General features: G+C 42.4%; 1 protein-coding gene across 3 annotated transcripts in view; it reads left to right on the forward strand.

The window, feature by feature from the left end:
* Positions 1-2,079: 2,079 nt before the first annotated feature.
* LOC110507539 (protein phosphatase Slingshot homolog 2) overlaps positions 2,080-18,438 on the forward strand; it is a 37,104-nt gene continuing 20,745 nt past the window's right edge. The window contains exons 1-2 of one of the 3 annotated variants that reach the window (XM_036964967.1): positions 2,080-2,385; positions 8,430-8,473. In XM_036964967.1, the coding sequence (XP_036820862.1) occupies positions 2,323-2,385; positions 8,430-8,473 (107 nt within the window). In that variant the 5' untranslated portion in view covers positions 2,080-2,322. Of the gene's footprint in view, positions 2,386-8,429; positions 8,474-17,233; positions 17,340-17,722; positions 18,230-18,438 lie in introns of those variants that run through there. The other 2 variants (XM_036964968.1, XM_036964966.1) reach the window with 2 other exon arrangements.

The raw sequence follows: 18,438 nt of genomic DNA on the forward strand, positions 1-18,438 counted from the left end.
TCAAAAAGTTATATTACAGTTCGTAGAAACATGTCAAACGATGTATAGAATCAATAGAATCAATCTTTAGGATGTTTTTAACATAAATCTTCAATAATGTTCCAACCGGAGAATTTCTTTGTCTTTAGAATTGCAATGGAACGCAGGTCGCTCTCACGTGTGCAAGCGTGATCAGCTCATGCCACTCTGGCAGACCTCTGGTTGAATCAGCTCTCATTCCCATCTCCTTCACAGTAGAAGCCTCAATCAACGTTCTAAAGACTGTTGACATCTAGTGGAAGCCTTAGGAAGTGCAACATGACCCCATAGACACTGTATATTCGATAGGCAATGAGTTGGAAAACTACAAACCTCAGATTTCCCACTTCCTGGTTGGATCTTTCTCAGGTTTTCGCCATATCAGTTCTGTTATACTCACAGACATCATTCAAACAGTTTTAGAAATGTCAGTGTGTTTTATATCCAATACTACTAATACTATGCATATCCTAGCATCTGTTCCTGAGTAGCAGAAAGTTTACTCTGGGCACGCTTTTCATCCGAACGTGAAAATGCTGCCCCCTTTCCAAAACAGGTTTTAAAGACTCTGAGATCATAATGCAAAAAATGATGTAGTCTGATGAGGCAAATTCAACTCTTTGGCATGAATGCAAAGCCCTATGTCTGGAGAAAACCAGGCACAGCTCATCACCCGTCTAACACCATCCCTACCGTGAAGCATGGTGGTGGCAGTATCATGCTATGGGGATGCTTTTCAGCAGCAGGGACTGGGATATTGATAAGGATAGAGGGAACCCTGAATGGAGCCAAAAACAGGCGAATCCTTGATGAGAACCTGCTTCAGAGAGCAAATGACCTTAGACTGGAGTGAAGATTTACATTCCAACAGGACAATGACCCCAAGCATGCAGTAAAAAAATAACTACTGGAATGGCTTCAGAACAAGAATGTGAAAGTCCTTGAGTGGCTCAGCCAATGTCCAGACTTGAATCCCATTGAAAATCTTTGGAAAGACTTGAAGATTTCTGTTCAGCACTGCTCCCCATCTAATTTGAGATAATCTGAAAGGAAGAAAATCCCCAAATCCAGATGTGCAAGGCTGGTACAGACATACCCAAGGCAATTCAAATCTGTAATCGCCGCCAAAGGTGCTTCTACAAAGTTTTGACTAAGGGTTTTAAATATTTAGGTAAATTATATATTTCTGTATTTCATTTTCAATAAATTTGCAAGAATGTCAAAAACATGTTTTCACTTTGTCATCATCTGTGTGCAGAAAAATATATAGTTAATATATTTTGAATTAAGGCTGTAAAAAAAAAAATCAAGGGGTATGAATACTTTTGGAAGGCACTGTACATTTACAGTGCCCACTAACTATCCAGTGGGCACAGATGTCAGTTCAACATCTAGTTTTGATTTACATTTGGTTGAGTTGTCAACTAATGTAAAATCCCTTGTTGATTATTTTTTTACAAATCCAATCTGTTTTCCACGTTGATTCAACGTCATCACATTGAGTGTATTGGTTGAAACAACGTTGGTTCAACCAGTTTGTTCCAGATTGTATTGCCTTTTCATATGCATTAGAGTTCACTCAGCTGCATATTGTTTAAACCATAGACTTGTGTAATTAGCTATATTTGGTGCGAGGAGCCTCATGTCAAAACGTAATTTCAAACGTGTAGTAGGACCGCATTATTTTCATCCACCCTTGCCTGATTGAGTCCAGCATGGTTTTGCTGCGTTCATAACAAGTGGGAAACTTGGAATATACTAGGTCTATTTGTTAATTTTGAGAATGGGATTGTTGTGTGCATTCACATGCTTTGAACTCGACTGACAAATATCAACCATAAACTATAAGTACAGCTATCATGCTTCCAAACAAATTCTGGTGTTAAAAATGCACAATAATATATATTTTTTTGATAAATTACATTTTGTTTAATTTAATTGCCGAAAATGCTGTTATCGAAGTAATTTCCTTAGTATGTGACGTCAGAGTTCAACATGTGGGGGAAATCGGAGTTCAGAGATTATAACCCATTTGTAATTACGAGTTGGAGGGCCGTCAATTGGATTTTCCCAGTCGTATACTGGTAATTACGAATGTACGAGCTGTTATGAATGCAGCATTAGACAATGTCGTTTGACAGCTGGCCAGTGGATCGCATGCGCCAAAAGACTCTGCTGAATGAATAGGAGGGAAATCACCAACGACCGAATAATATCGGGCGCCTTGCTTGTCATCTGCTCAAATTATGACCATCTCGCCGCCTCTGCTTTCTCTAACTAAAATATCTGTTTCCTGGACCTTGAATGGCTCTGGTCACCGTTCAGCGTTCGCCAACACCCAGCGTTAGCTCCAGTCCCTGCGTTTCGGTGAGTTGTCGAGCCTGTTCGTCTGTCATAGCACGGGATTTAAGGCTCACTTCTACTGGTATTGTTTAGGGTGGCTGTAGCTAGCTAACATGTAGGTTGTTGTCCCATGCGGTAGTTAGCTAGGGGAAACACTTTTCACAGCACTTCGATACCGAAGTGACCTTTTCGTGGCAGGAGACTGAGGATAAGGTTAGGAAAAGGGTTCGGGTTAGCGGATATGGTCTCCTAACCTGCCACGAAAATCACTTTTGTAGCGAAGTAGGGTGAAAAGTGTGTGTCCCAGCTATCTACACTATAGCTGATTATGCCCTGCTTTTTTTGTGTGTGCATGCGTTCCTAATACATTGTTAAACGGAAACGTGTTTTAATTGTCTGCGTTGTGTTGCGTATAAGTATACACGTTTGACTTTTGCATGGACACAGTTAAACTTTCCAGTGTCCAGGGAAGTTGTCGCTTAGCTACCACAGTCGATGGCTGGTCGGCCAGCTAGCCAGTGAAGTTTCTCAACTTGTAGCTAGCTAGTTAGCTTGGTATAGTGACTGTTTTGCAATGCAAATGATTCCAGTGCAAATCTGACCTGTTTATCCCCAAGTCAATTATATAAATGGTCTAAAAGAAGCCAACTCATCATAGCTTAGCTATCTGTCAGTGTCAATCTTTGTTGGCGAGTTTACTGTTTACTCAGTCACTGCCATAAATGTATAGACAGTGGTGCAAAGTACTTAAGTAAAAATACTTTAAAGTACTACTTAAGTCGTTTTTGGGGGTATCTGTACTTTGCTATTTATATTTGACTTTTACTTCACTACATTCATAAATAAAAAAATATATACTTTTTACTCCATACATTTTCTCTGACACCCAAAATTACTCGTTGCGTTTTGAATGGCTAGCACGAAAGGAAAATTATCAAATTCATGCACTTATCAAGAGAACATCCCTGGTCATCCCTATTGCCTCTGATCTGGCGGACTCACTAAACACAAAAACTTTGTTTCTAAATTATGTCTGAGTGTGGCTATCTGTACATAAATAAATAAATAAATAAACAAGAACATTGTGTTGTCTGGTTTGCTTATGTAATGATTGATACTTTTAGTAATTACATTTACTTTTGATACTTAAGTATATTTAAAACCAAATACTTTTACTCAAATAGTATTTTACTAGTTAACTTTTACTTTTTTATATTAAGCTTTCTTTACTTTTACTCAAATATGCCATTTGGGTACTTTTTTCCCCATACATTTTATTACAACAGACCTAGCCAAAACAATGTCATGGACTCTCACAACAGTTCCACATCAACTAGGCTCAAGTTATTCTGTTAATGTTTTGCATGAAAACCGGGTTAGTATGACATGGCTGTCCAACTACATTTTATGACCCGCACTGGGAAAGATTCCATATGACATATTGAGGGTTGTCTGGCTGGCTGATATGCCAGAGGATGATTCCACATAAGGGTTGTAGCTAGACAACCTAGCCCAGTGGTCGACAACCCTGTTCCTGGAGTGCTTGATCAACAGAGCTAATGGTTCAGTTCTGTGATAGCTTAAATTCAATATAGTGAAAAAAAATGGCCAGTATAAATGGGAAAGATGAACTATGTTTCTCTCAAACAGCCATGAAAACAATTCAAGCAAAGGTCAACACAGAAATGATGTGTTAAGGGCTCCAGAGTCTCCTATAAGTGTTCAGTTGGGTTGAATTCTGGTGGCTGAGACACACACCCTTTAAACCCCCAACAAAAACAGTCAATGATTAAGGTAGTTCTGCATCTGACAAGGTATCCCCTTTTCCCTATCCCTATGCTCCTTTGAGACCCCTCTTTCAAAGTCACTGAGATCTCTTCTAGCCATGCTAGCCCAAATAATATTTATTTCTACATGACCTAAAGCATGATGGGGATGTTTTAATTGCTTAATTAACTCAGGAACCACACCTGTGTGGATGCTAGAGGTCAACCCATTATGATTTTTCAAAAAAGCCGATACTGAATAATCGGCCTTTTGAATAATCGGCCTTCAGTGATATACCTCCTTATGACACTCCTTGTCTTTATTTTTTTTATATCTATATTTGTAATAATGACTACAACAATACTGAATAAACACTTATTTTAACTTCAATAAAATCAATTTAGCCTCATTATTTATTTATAAAGTAAAAGTGCAATATGTGCCATGTAAAAAAGCTAACGTTTAAGTTCCTTGCTCAGAACATATGAAAGCTGGTGGTTCCTTTTAACACGAGTCTTAAATATTCCCAGGTAAAACGTTTTAGGTTGTAGTTATTATAGGACTATTTCTCTCTCTACCATTAGTGTTTCATATACCTTTGACTATTGGATGTTCTAAGGTACTTTAGTATTGCCAGCCTAATCTCGGGAGTTGACAGGCTTGAAGTCATAAATGGCGCAATGCTTGAAGCACAGCAAAGAGCTGCTGGCAAATGCAGGAAAGTGCTGTTTGAATGAATGCTTACGAGCCTGCTGCTGCCTACCACCGCTCAGTCAGACTGCTCTATCAAATCATAGGTTCTTATTTAAGTCTAACAGAGTTATTATTATTTTCAGAGTAAATAACCCATGAACACTAGAGAAGCTTTAACCAAGTATAATTCTTCCCAAAGGTTCTGTACAGCTGTAATCAGACAGCAAAACATCAGTGATATACCTCCTACTTATGACACTCCCTCTCTCCAATCCTTAGTTTATGGTTTAACAGGAAAAGAGTAACAAGATCCCAAACCCTTATTACTCCCTTCAGGTGACCTGTCCTCACCTCCTGACCTCAACCCCTCCATCTAATCCACAGATGCCCATCTGTCCGTCCTGAATCAACAGGACGAGAGCAGTCAACAACTGCTCCCGTCCCCCAACACATTCCAACACATTCCACAGCTATCTGTCCTTCTACAGAGAACCCTTAACATTCTCCTTTGATTCTGTCATTTATTTAATATCTCAATGTTCAAAATGTCAAACCCAACAACACACAGAAATGTATTTTATTTTACCTTTTATTTAACTAGGCAAGTCAGTTAAGAACAAATTCTTATTTTCAATGACTGCCTAGGAACAGTGGGTTAACTGCCTGTTCAGGGGCAGAATGACAGATTTGTACCTTGTCAGCTCGGGGGTTTGAACTTGAAACCTTCCGGTTACTAGTCCAACGCTCTAACCACTAGGCTACCCTGCCTTTAGTTTCTGGATTTGACCATATTAATGACCTATCATTTAGAAAACAAAACGTTTATTCTTTCAGTGAAATACGGAACTGTTCCGTATTTTATCTAACGGGTGGCATCCCTAAGTCTAAATATTGCTGTTACATTGCACAACCTTCAATGTTATGTCATAATTATGTACAATTCTGGCAAATTAATTATGTTTTTTGTTAGGAAGAAATGGTCTTCACACAGTTTGCAACGAGCCAGGCGGCCCAAACTGCTGCATATACCCTAGCTCTGCTTGCGCAGAATGCAAGAGAAGTGACACAATTTCCCTAGTTAAAATAAATTAATGTTAGCAGGCAATATTAACTAAATATGCAGGTTTAAAAATATATACTTGTGTATTGATTTTAAGAAAGGCATTGATGTTTATGGTTAGGTACACAGTGCTTTTTTTCTCAAATGCGCTTGTTAAATCACCTGTTTGGCGAAGTAGGCTGATTCAATGATAAATTAACAGGCACCGCATCGATTATATGCAATGCAGGACAAGCTAGATAACTACACATGGTTGATCATATTACTAGTTTAACTAGTGATTACCCCTAAAATAATAACAATCCCTTTTTTTATATATTTTTTTAAGATTGATTTCTTTATAAGATAAGTTTAATGCTAGCTAGCACCTTACCTTGGCTCCTTGCGGCACTTGCATAACAGGTAGTCAGCCTGCCACACAGTCTCCTCGTGGAGTGCAATGTAATCGGCCATAATCGGGGTCCAAAAATGCCGATTACCGGTTGTTATGAAAATTAGGGCCGATTTCAAGTTAATCGGCCATTCCGATTAATCGGTCGACCTCTAGTGGACGCACCTGCTTTCAATATACTTTGCATCCCTCATTTACTCAAGCGTTTCCTTTATTTTGAGGGCACCAGCTGCCTGTCAAGTGATGTATGAGAGGCACCCATGTGAGGCTCTTTCTTCTCCTGAGAAAGAGCCTCCTCAGCTATGTTCTACTTGCAGGCCATTACCACAGCAAGATGCCATGCAGGTCAGGGTTATTATGGCTGGCATCCTCGGAACGATGGATGGTCATGATTACAAAGCATTATGGTTGACTGCCTTTGCTGTGTGTGGAGTGGATATAGTGCTGTCATATCCTTTAGCTCCATGTGTCTTATATCCCATTGGACACTGATGCTCCAACTTGAAGTGCATTTTTTTTAAGCAAAGATGTTATCACCATACAAAGATAGGGGTGACAGATGGAAGATTTAGGCGTAACAATGACTATTGTTTAAGCAAGTATCAGCTCATACTGAAGCGTCTCGCCTATTAATTAAGCCTACTCTGTATTCAGAACATCAAACCTGAGAGAAGGATTGCTGGACGGGGGAATCTTTCTATTAGCACACTAAATACTCCCCTCTCATTGGCTTGACGCAATCCCCTGTACCTTCTTCCTCCATGTGGTGGCATGGTGACCATGGAGACGGGCCTGTACATAGTATTACATGTATGGTGACTTAACCACAGGGAGAGGAGGAAGCTTGTGGTCTCTCCTCCACTTTGCTACTTAATAAACACCTTCCTATAGCAGCCTATTGGCCTCTGCTGCTTTCGCCATTGAAAAGACAGTGGGTGAAGTGTTTTGGAAAGTTTGTCTCGTTGAAGGGATGGGTGGCTCCCTCGAGTCAAGGTTCTCCTGTGTCACCATGTTTCTTAAATGCATTTTTCAAATGTCATATGCCTGGCTGTGGCAGCATCTGATTTACATCACCTGATGTGTGAGGGTTTATGTCCAGGCGAAGGCTTTTTGATTTGCTCATTTTTTTCTCTAGTTTGTGTGCCATCATGGTCGTGCACACAAGCCCAACAAGCAGAACTCTTTACATAGATTAGGCCTAATTGTAAGCGTTTTTGTATTCTTGAGTATAGGTCTGGGCTCTGTCTGGGATTTTGTGTGTGTGCTCTTCTCAATGAAGATACATTGGCTGGATCACTTCATCCCATCCCGTGTGTCATGTACATTGTGTGTCTGCATAGGACATGGTGAATGTAGCCAGTGTGTGGTGCATTGGGCTTTATTAACCCAGTTCAGTATCTCTATGTGACTGGGCAGAGGTGGGTGGGATCTGCTAGGGCTCCCTTGTCCAGGATTGACAGCCTGATCCCTGGGAGAAAGTTCCCTGAGTTTGGAGATTACTGGAGCAGAACAGGCTGGGATTAGGGTCTGCCTGCCTGTCTGTCTGAGCAGGGACAACAGACTGCCGGGCCAGGGTGGAGAGAGAGGGACACTTCAAAACAGGCCGGCAGCCATTTCAACCCTTATCTATTCTGCCTTGTTCTGGGTTTAGTGAAATATCACTACGGCCAATCCCATGACATGGATGAAAGTGGATATTTAGCGGCACATTTTAGCCGATGTGGAATTCATTCTCCTCTTTAAAATAAGGTTAATTCGCTCTTCCTCGGTGCCCGATGCAAACTGTGTTGCAAAATCTCCCTTGAATAGATAGCTATACACTTATGTCTAACAAGCCCAAATATGGACATCTTGTTTTGACTTGGTGTGGAATTCTTGTTCAAAAGGTCTGGCAGCATCACACCTCCTAATATTGCTGTAGTATGAATTTGTTTGGCTCATTGTTAGTCATGAGACACTTGACTTGATTCATACTTGACTTGATTCATATTCATATGCTCTCCTTGTTCAGGCCGGTTATTGTGAACAAGCAACCTTGTCTATTCATGTGACCGCAGCTTTTTGTCTGTATAATGTGTCATTACTATAGTCTGTTTATGGATACGTTAGTGTGTATGTGCATGTTGGTTTCTGACTGGTTCTCTGCTCTCTCCCCAGGAGGCAGACAGTGGTGAGGATGACCGACGCTCCCAGCCCCGGAGGTAAGGCTAGACATTAGCAGTAAAATAATCTCAAAGTATTGTAATTGAAAAACTATGAAGTATTTTTGGGCATTGCACTGACAACCTTCCAGGCCCTGCTGAATTTCTCAATTATTGTGTTCAGTGACAAACGTCTGTTGTTGGACTTTTGGGAGCTCAGCTGTACTTCCAGCTACTGTCCACCAGAGAGAGTGTGTTGACAAGAGTTTATTTGCTGTATTGGCCGTTGGGTTGATATCAATACTGTCTCTTGGGTCAACTCAGCTCACATATACTGCTGCAGAGTCAACTGACTCTTATTTAGACTCAGACCCAGGCAGCGAAATGACCGACAGAGGGGTCGCAAGCAAACACAGGAACATTATAATGGCTGTACGTTGCCAGTTGGGCTGTTAAAAAAAACACACGCACACACCCGTGCACAAAACAAGTGACTGCATAGCTCGTTTCAATTTACAGTATATCACACAATATATTTTCAAATATCTTGAAAAATACATTTCTATCAACATGTAGACTCGCTCTTGACTAGCGTCATTGTCAGAATTTTTATTCACACTTAGTTTTAGGTCATTACAGGAGAAGGGTAGAAAAGGACTAATGGTTGCCATTTTGCATCTTCAAAACACTAGGCTATTTTGGAAATGCAAAATAGTTAGCCTATGTACGTATTTGGGTTGGGTTGTAGTACTCGTGTATGACTACTCCAGTTGTCTACTCCTGATGATCTATTTGCATGGTTGTATCTGTTATCTGTGTTACCTGCCGCTTGACGTCCGTGTGTGTGTTTTATAGAAGGACAAGACGTCACTGTTGTTTCACTTGTCTTGGCAGTTGGGTTTCAGTGTGGATCTCTTGGATTAATGCCTATTCATTCAGGACATATTCAGGACCTATTCAGAACATACTAATAGTTATAGATTATTATGGGTTAGCCTATAGGTTAATAGGCTAACGAATAGTCTATATGCCATGGATCATCAACTAGAATCAGCTGCGGGACGATTTTTCATTTTCTGAAGTGGATGGTAGGGGGGCCGTAACATAATTACAAATCATTTGTAGACTGCAAATTGACCACAAGAAGCCCAAACTGATATGTTTGACTAAAACATAATCATTTCAAAGCATGCTTACATTTGTATGCGATCACGTGTCTCCCTATTATGCGTGGAAGTACTTGGGAACAGATTTCTTCAATTAAAATCACTTGGAGTTAATTTTCGGATGTTTTTGTTGTACAACAATGAAAACTCCACAGAAAAAGTGTGTTTAGTGTATATACAGTAGCAGTCAAAAGTCTAGACACACCTGCTCATTCAAGGGTTTTTCTTTATTTTTACAATTTTCTACATTAATAATAAAAAACAATGAAATAACACATGGAATCATGTAGTAACCAAAAAAGTGTTAAACAACTGAAAATAAATTTGAGATTCTTCAAAGAAGCCACCTTTTGCCTTGACTGCTTTGCACACTCTTGGCATTCTCTCAACCAGCTTCATGAGGTAGTCACCTGGAATGCTTTTCCAACAGTTTTGAAGGAGTTTCCACATGCTGAGCACTTGTTGGCTGCTTTTCCTTCACTCTGCGGTCCAACTCATCCCCCAACCATCTCAATTGGGTTGAGGTCTGGTGATTGTGTAGGCCAGGTCATCTGATGCAGCTCTCCATTTCTCTAGTTCTTGGTCAAATAGCCCTTACACAGCCTGGTGGTGTGTTTTGGGTCATTCTCCTGTTGGAAAACAGTCCCACTAAGCGCAAACCAGATGTGATAGTGTATCGCTGCAGAATGCCGTGGTAGCGATGCTAGTAAAGTGTGCCTTGAATTCTAAATCAATCAGTGTCACCCGCAAAGCACACCATCACACCACCTCCTCCATGCTTCACGGTGGGAACCATACATGTGGAGATCATCCGTTCACCTACTCTGATTCTCACAAAGACACGGTGGTTGGGACCAAAAATCTCAAATTTGAACTCATCAGATCAAAGGACTTATTGTTTATTTATACATGTATACACACACAGTACCAGTAATTCCAGGGTTTTTCTTGAACTGTTTTTCTGGTGACAGTGTCAGGCTAGTTGACCAAGGAGGAGGGTGATGGAATGGTTAGTGAATGCCAGTTGAACCCTGCTGTAGGGTGTTAAGGGACCTGGCTGTAGTAAACATGGAACTGATAAACAAGGGCGTGTGTTTGTCTGAGTTTGAGTATCACTTCCCCTTGGCTTGGCCTAACGTCAAGTATTGTTCTTGTCAGTCGCATTTCACCTGAACTCTCCATCATAGGACCTTCATGTATTCATAACAGCGTCAGGGTAATGATATTACATAGCATTACTTGATGACCGAGCTGATTGTTGTGACAAGCCTAACTTTACACAGTCATGGCAGACACCATTATTTTGGTAAGCTAGTCGGCTTGCATCAAAACAGCACTATAAAGTCTGTTGTATTAACTTCTTATATGCCTATTCAGCTATCATGGCTGTTTATTATGTTCTGTTCCCTTGTGTTGGTGTTATGACTGTTGTGTTGGTGTTATGACTGTGTTGGTGTTATGACTGTTGTGTTGGTGTTATGACTGTGTTGAACTAACCCTTATAATGTAGGGTATTTTCTGTACATTGATTTAACTTGACTTCTGGTCAGGATTTAGTCTATTGAATTGTGCTAATGCAAGGTAGAAGTCAGAGTTCTACATACCAGTACAGTTGGTGATAGTTTGCAAACACTGGGTCCACCACAGCAAACTGTTTGGCTTCATGCTGAGAAGGAGCCAACATGACATGATGTGCATTTGGCCAGCACAACCCCATAACAGAACAATTTAATGTCCATTATGTGTTGCACTGACTTCACCATTCAACTCCAATGCTGCAGGACATGTGGGCTCAATTATCTATTAGGTAATACTATGGCGATGGTGAGGTCACCCCCCCCCACCCCCCCCCACTTGCCCATTCAATGTCTTCAGCTCTTGGACTAGTTTGTCATTTGGAGCCCTCAATTACCCCCCCCCCCCCCCCACCCCCATCTGCTACTCACCCAACCCTCCCGTTGGTTATGTAGCAAGAAGCCCAAATGAACTGTGTATTACATACACCACAAGGATTCCAGTACTAGAACTATATTGCATCTAATTGGATATCAGAAAGCAACCTTTGAGGGTGAAGGTTGTGCAGTACTCCATGTTCAGTGTTTTGCTCAGTCCTTACCAGTTATGGTAAGAGTGCTATTGTCATCTATTCTGTGCCGCACACACGCGCACACACACAAGAAAGACACGACAGCTGTTGTTCCCACGGCTCTGATTGAAGTGTAACATACTGTAATACATTAATCTGTGCTCTGGCTTTGCGACGTGTATGCACTGCAAGGAATGTCAAGGACAGCATACTTTCTAGTACAGGCCTACTTGATTGTCGTTCATAGTAAGGAGAGGGCTGTTGGGCTGCAGACCTATTGAGGGGGGAGAAGGGACAGGCAAAAGGATGTTCAGGGTCTTTTCTGTGACCTTGTCTATTCATTGTTTTCAGTAGGCATTTCCTTTCAACTGCTTACTTCAACATGGCTCTGGTAAGATTTGAGTCGGTAGACACACACACAGATGTGCAGGGCCGTGCACAGACCTTTTTCAGGGGGCAAAAATACACCAAAAAAAGCCTTTTAAAAGATGTATACAATCAAGCACACATCCATGCAATCTCCATAGGGAAACATTGGCAGTAGAATGGCCTTACTGAAGAGCTTTGTGACTTTCAACGTGGCACCGTCATAGGATACCACCTTTCCAACAAGTCAGTTCATCAAATTTCTGCCCTGCGAGAGCTGCCCCAGTCAACTGTAAGTGCTGTTATTGTGAAATGGAAACGTCTAAGAGCAACCGGCTCAAAAACAGCTCAGCTGCGAAGTGGTAGGCCACACAAGCTCACAGAATGGGACCGATCGTAACAGAGTTCCAAACTGCCCCTGAAAGCAACGTCAAAACAAGAACTGTTAGTCAGGATCTGCATAAAATGGGTTTCCATGGCCACGCAGCCGCGCACAAGCCTAAGATCACCATGCTCAATGCCAAGCGTCGGCTGGAGTTGTGTGAAGCTTGCCGCCATTGGACTCTGGAGTAGTGGAAATGCATTCTCAGGAGTGATGAATCACTCTTCACCATATGGCAGCCCGACGGATTAATCTGGGTTTGGCGGATGCCAGGAGAACGCTACCTGCCGCAATGCATAGTGCCAACTGTAAAGTTTGGTGGAGGAGGAATAATGGTCTAAGCTGTTTTTCATGGTTTGGGCTAGGCCCCTTAGTTCCAGTGAAGTGAAGTCTTAATGTTACAGCCTACAGTGACATTCTAGACGATTCTGTGTCTTCCCACATTGTGGCAACACTTTTGGGAAGGTCCTTTCCTGTTTCAGCATGACAATGCCCCCATGCACGAAGCGAGGTACATACAGAAATGCTTTGTCGAGGTTGGTGTGGAGGAACTTGACTGGCCTACACAGAGCCCTGACCTCAACCCCATCGAACACCTTTGGGATGAATTAGTACACCGACTGCGAGCCAGGCCAAATTGCCCGACTTCACTAATGCTCTTGTGGCTGAATGGAAGCAAGTCCCCACAACAATGTTCCAACATCTAGTGGAAAGCCTTCTCAGAAGAGTGGAGGTTGTAATAGCAGCAAAGGGGAACCAACTCCATATTAATGCCCATCATTTTGGAATGAGATGTTAGACAAGCGCGTGTCCACATTTTTGGTCATGTAGTTAGTGCCTCCTAAAGATGTGATTGACATCTTGAAAAGAGGGTGGGCGATCAGCTGATAAAAACTGCAAGTCGGCTAGCTCAATTTATTATACTGATTTTGTGATTTATTTTCAATGCTCGTATCAAAACTTCACAATATGATATTCATAACCTTACAAAATGTGGGAAAACATTGAGGGGTCTGAATACTTTCCAAGGGCACTGCATGATGGTTAGCTAGTCTAGACTACCTGTGTTGCTGCTGCAGACTGAAGAAGGGATGGGTCGGAGGGTCGTTGATGCAGCCAATCCTAGTGTCAAATGTTGTGCTTCTGTGGCAGTACTGTTGATATTTCAAACTAGGTATCTAGCTACACACAACTAGGTATCTAGCTACACACAACTAGGTATCTAGCTACACACAACTAGGTAGCTAGCTACACACACACTCGATCAGTGACCACATCTCAAGCCATGCATGTTTGAATTATGGGTGTGCACAATCCCAGTACGGGGCAGACTTGGAAACTGGTACAACTGGGCGTGCGCCACCTTTGTACAGGGCAGACCAACAGGTGCAACCAACGGATGGGGTGGCGAACTTGACGACACAAACTTATATAAAAAATTATATAAATTACCATCAGTGGGAGGTGTACAGGTTGACTCCCATCTGTGTTTTTGCCTACTGCTGTGTCTCTGATGTGGCTGTCGGAGCAGGTTATTCTGGATTTGAGTTACCCTGTGCTCAGTGTTCACGAATTCCCATTACCGGTTGCGGGAAGGAAAGGAAATGGCAGCTGTGCAAGCCAACTCAAACCCATGGCCTGGAGTCATCGTCTTTCATTGCAGCGTGTTTTCTCACGCCTGTCTATCAAGGGGAACACCTCTCCTGTCTACCAGCACTACCCTTCTAACCTCAGCTGACAATTTTCCTGATCATATCACCGCTTTCCTCCTAATTCCTGGTATCTTCTGTCTCGTTTTTTAGCCCTTCACTTAAGTCCCAAGGTGCTCAAATCACAACTAAATAGGTGACATGGTAGGTAAAAAAATATAAAAAAACTTTAGCTTGACAGGGCGTTAGCCTGCCCTGTAGTTAGCGTTCATGTCCAGGTCTGTTACTAGTGCTGCAGTTAGTGTAGGCTATGTGTTCTGGCTGGTCTCATTTCAGACCCCCTACTCCTCCAACTAGCTCCAGTGCAGCAGGCCTATAGGAAACAGCTGCTCACTTTGTAGTGGAGAGCAGGATGTTAAGGGGTAACTTGGAGTACAGATACCCAGTGGCTGACTGCTGCCTGCAACACTTTGACCTTTTTTTTCTGCTAACTCTCATTCAAAGAGCAAGAGAGCGACACGAGCCATTGCGCAATCGGACCCACGTGCTGCCCCCCCCCTGCATGTCGGACCCTATTACCAGAGTCAAAACAATGTGATTTAGTAGTGGTCTAGCCTATTAAGAGGTCCAAAACATTCTGTGCCACATAACTAGCACAGATGCTGGTCACACAGATGGTGTTTTGATGCGTGTTGGTTGGTTGAACGTTGCCTGCTATGATGACCCAGTGGGTGACCAGCTAAACCTCATAACTAGAGAGGCGGCGGACTGGGATGGAGGAGACCATGTGACGATGCCCTGTAACCGAAGACACCCAGGTATGTGTGAGTTTCTACGTCTCCTTCCCTGTCATGTTATTTGGAGTGCATGAGAGGAGTCAAGTGTTACACACACGCTTTGTAAACACTGAGTGTAACCATGTCCCACGCTATCGCAGCCAGCCTTCTCATCTTTTCTTTGGCCACTTAAGTTGTATAACTTTAGGAGGGCAACTTGCGTAGTAGCTGCCTGTTTGTGTGTACCGGCAGCCTGTGTTATGTAGTGACTTGGGTAATGGCTGGCCGTGGGGACTGGAAACATCAATGGAGTGTTTTGACTAAGAGCCCTCTGATTTGAGCCCCTGTCGTCAGGTGTAATTGACCTCTGGCGTCTGACCTCTTCTACACCAAGCAGCACTACATTTGCATAATACAGTCTATAGACCTAGCTCCCATGGGGGAGCATGTGAAACTACACTGGCTGCCACCATTTGAAGCTTTCCAGTATGAGTGAGACCAAATGACCAGACAGACTATGGCCTGTTTTATAAGGTGGACATTTTAGCCATGTAGGCCTAGCCTATACATTGTTTTGTTTTGGCTCAAGCAGACCAGGAAGGAAGTAAAGGACAGAGGAAGAGCTGTTTTCTCAGAACCGTCATCTTTGTTGTGTACACACATTACCGCTTTCATTCTTTATCCAAGGCCAGGTCGTGTTAAGTGAAATTCCAGGACTGGCTTATAATCGTTCGGAGACGAGGGACAATGGGGAGCAGGAAGAGGAGACTGAGCTGTTGACTTTGTAGGGACTCATTGTAGAGCAGACCTTGAAAATACTGTATGGTTGTCTGCCTTGTTTGTACAGTACTAGTACAAAGACTTAAACACACTAAAATAGCTTCCATAGAGTCTGCTTTGTCACCTGGCTCTTGTGATCAGTGGTGAAGATCGGTACTCGCACTTGAGGTCTGTACTCCAATTTTAACTTCTCCCATTGACATTAATTTGTGATGTATGCAAAAGTCCAAGTTGCACCCTTATCTCAAGTCTGAAATCGGTACAAACTAAGTCTAAGAAAAAGAAGAACATTCTTGGTAATAACAATCCCTTAACTAGCAAGCCTTTTAAATGACATTGGGTGCTTCAAAATTGTATTTCCTTGATTCCTCATGTCCTCTTTCTTCTTTGCCGCCTCCTCAAAACACATTGGAGGAGAAGGTCCTAGAGGAGGAATCTGAACTTCTCCTCAATGCGTTTTGAAAAGGAAGCGAGGAGAGAGGACATAAGGAAACACAATCGAGATTAATCTATTGTAGCCAAGTGGAGCCCAAATCCATGTGAATGATCTCACCCCCAGTGGAGTAGTAAACATGGTTCCCTCGTGTAGCCTATTTACACTGCTTCATAGAGCTCTCCCTTTCCTATTTAAACACTGTATATCACTTGCCAGTGTGATCCAGATAACAGGCCAACACATAAGTCTGGCTTTAGATAAACATTACAAAATAGTTGTTTTGTATAACACTGGGCCTGTTAACCTACAGGTGTGGTGCCAAATGGTTGATGGCCCTTTTCTACTGAGATGCACCCCATGGACTATGTCTATAACATAGATTTATTACATAGACATTGGTTTGTCTGGAGCTGCCAGGTACAAGTTTTGTGCACTCGTATCCTTACCGACACTGAGTGCCTAGTTTTCCTCTCATGTGACCCCTTTGCGTTAACGTCACAGTCTCCTGGTCAGTGTGCGAATGAGCTCCCACTCCATGAACCATATGAGCTCCCACTCCATGAACCATATGAGCTCCCACTCCATGAACCATATGAGCTCCCACTCCATGAACCATATGAGCTCCCACTCCATGAACCATATGAGCTCCCACTCCATGAACCATATAAGCTCCCACTCCATGAACCATATGAGCTCCCACTCCATTAACCATATGAGCTCCCACTCCATTAACCATATGAGCTCCCACTCCATGAACCATATGATATAGTTCACCTTCTTATATCTGATCAGAATGGCAAAGGTACAGCTCATTTTGCAGTCTGTTCCCAAATCCATTTTACTCCGTAATTCAGCTGTTATTTGAGACTTTGTCAAGTTGCTGTCTGGGTGTACTCAGTGAGGCAAAGCAGTGTGCACGAGCACAGTTCCAAGAATTCAGTTGTTGGTAAACACACTGCTGTCACAGAACATGTGGTTGCATTAGGTATGCACAGCTCTGCCAAAAATAATGGAACTGCTTGAGTAAATTAGGGATGCAAAGTATATTGTAAGCAGGTGCTTCCACACAGGTGTGGTTCCTGAGTTGATTAAGCAATTAACATCCCATCATGCTCAGGGTCATGTATAAAAATGCTGGGCAGGCCAATATATAGGCTACCAAGCATGAAAACGATGTAAACCATATGGCCATCTGTCACCAGATCTCAACCCATTTTTACACTTCTGGGAGTTTCTGGAGCTTTCCACAACCATCAACATAATACCAAATGATGGCGTTTATTGGGTAAGAATGGTGTCTCATCCCTCCAATAGAGTTCCTGACACAATGTAAAATCTATGCCAAGGTGCATTGACGCTGTTTTGGCTCATGGTGGCCCAACGCCCTGTTAAGACACTTTGTTGGTGTTTCCTTGATTTTGCAGTTACCTGTATGTTCCATCTGTACTTTAACTCTTTACTTCAACACCTCCCTGAATTTGTCAGTCATCACATTATATGTCTGTGTCTTGCGCTTCCCCAACCTTGTCGCTGAAGGAGTGCCCAATCTGTTGTGCCACATTGTCGCTCTCCCCTCGTCTTTCAATTGGGACATTCTAAGCATGTGTCAGCAACTCCTCCCTCTCACGAGTTGAGTTTGTAGCTCCTGCCGGTGTCCCGTTTACAAGTTTAAAGCTTTTACAGTAGGACGGACGCGAGTGCTCTTCACAAATATTGATTATAGGTCGTTTGAAAGATCCCACCGCAAGAATAACTCCGTACGGTGTTACATAATTTGGAACAGTCTTGCTATTAGAGGATACTGTACTTAATACACAGTAAAAAAATATATATTTTAATTTTAGGCTTAACGTTTTTATTTTACTAACAGTTTACTTTATTTTCCAGCTGCCTATTTTATAATGCCGCGAAGGGGATAGATCGACAAAAACATACTGTCGAATATCTATCGGATTCGTTGTACTAATAAGTGTTGACAATGGTCGGAGTGGAGTGAGCATTTTCGAAGATATTTTGCGCTATCGGTCTGCTGTTCCGTGGTCCGGTCATGACTCTCGGTAGTGTCTCCGCTACCGGGAGCTCGGCGGAGGGCTGCTTCTGCTCCTGCTGCGGAGTGAAGATGATGCCCTACTTCTCCGAAAACGGAGTTGTGTCTCAGAACCAGATCAACCAACTGTGAGTTGTACATTTTTGTTACGAATATTTTGTTGTGGTTAAAATGAACATTTCCCCACCGGATTCATTTCCCCATGTAGTGGACATGCGATATGTTGCATACATTTACGATTGATTTACTTCAGCTCAGTTGTCAATAGTCTGACGTTGCAACATTATTGTGTAGGAATCTGACACATTTCTAATACATTTGTGACAGTCCATCCTGA

Source organism: Oncorhynchus mykiss, chromosome 27, assembly GCF_013265735.2.
Source record: "Oncorhynchus mykiss isolate Arlee chromosome 27, USDA_OmykA_1.1, whole genome shotgun sequence".
NCBI lineage: Eukaryota > Metazoa > Chordata > Actinopteri > Salmoniformes > Salmonidae > Oncorhynchus > Oncorhynchus mykiss.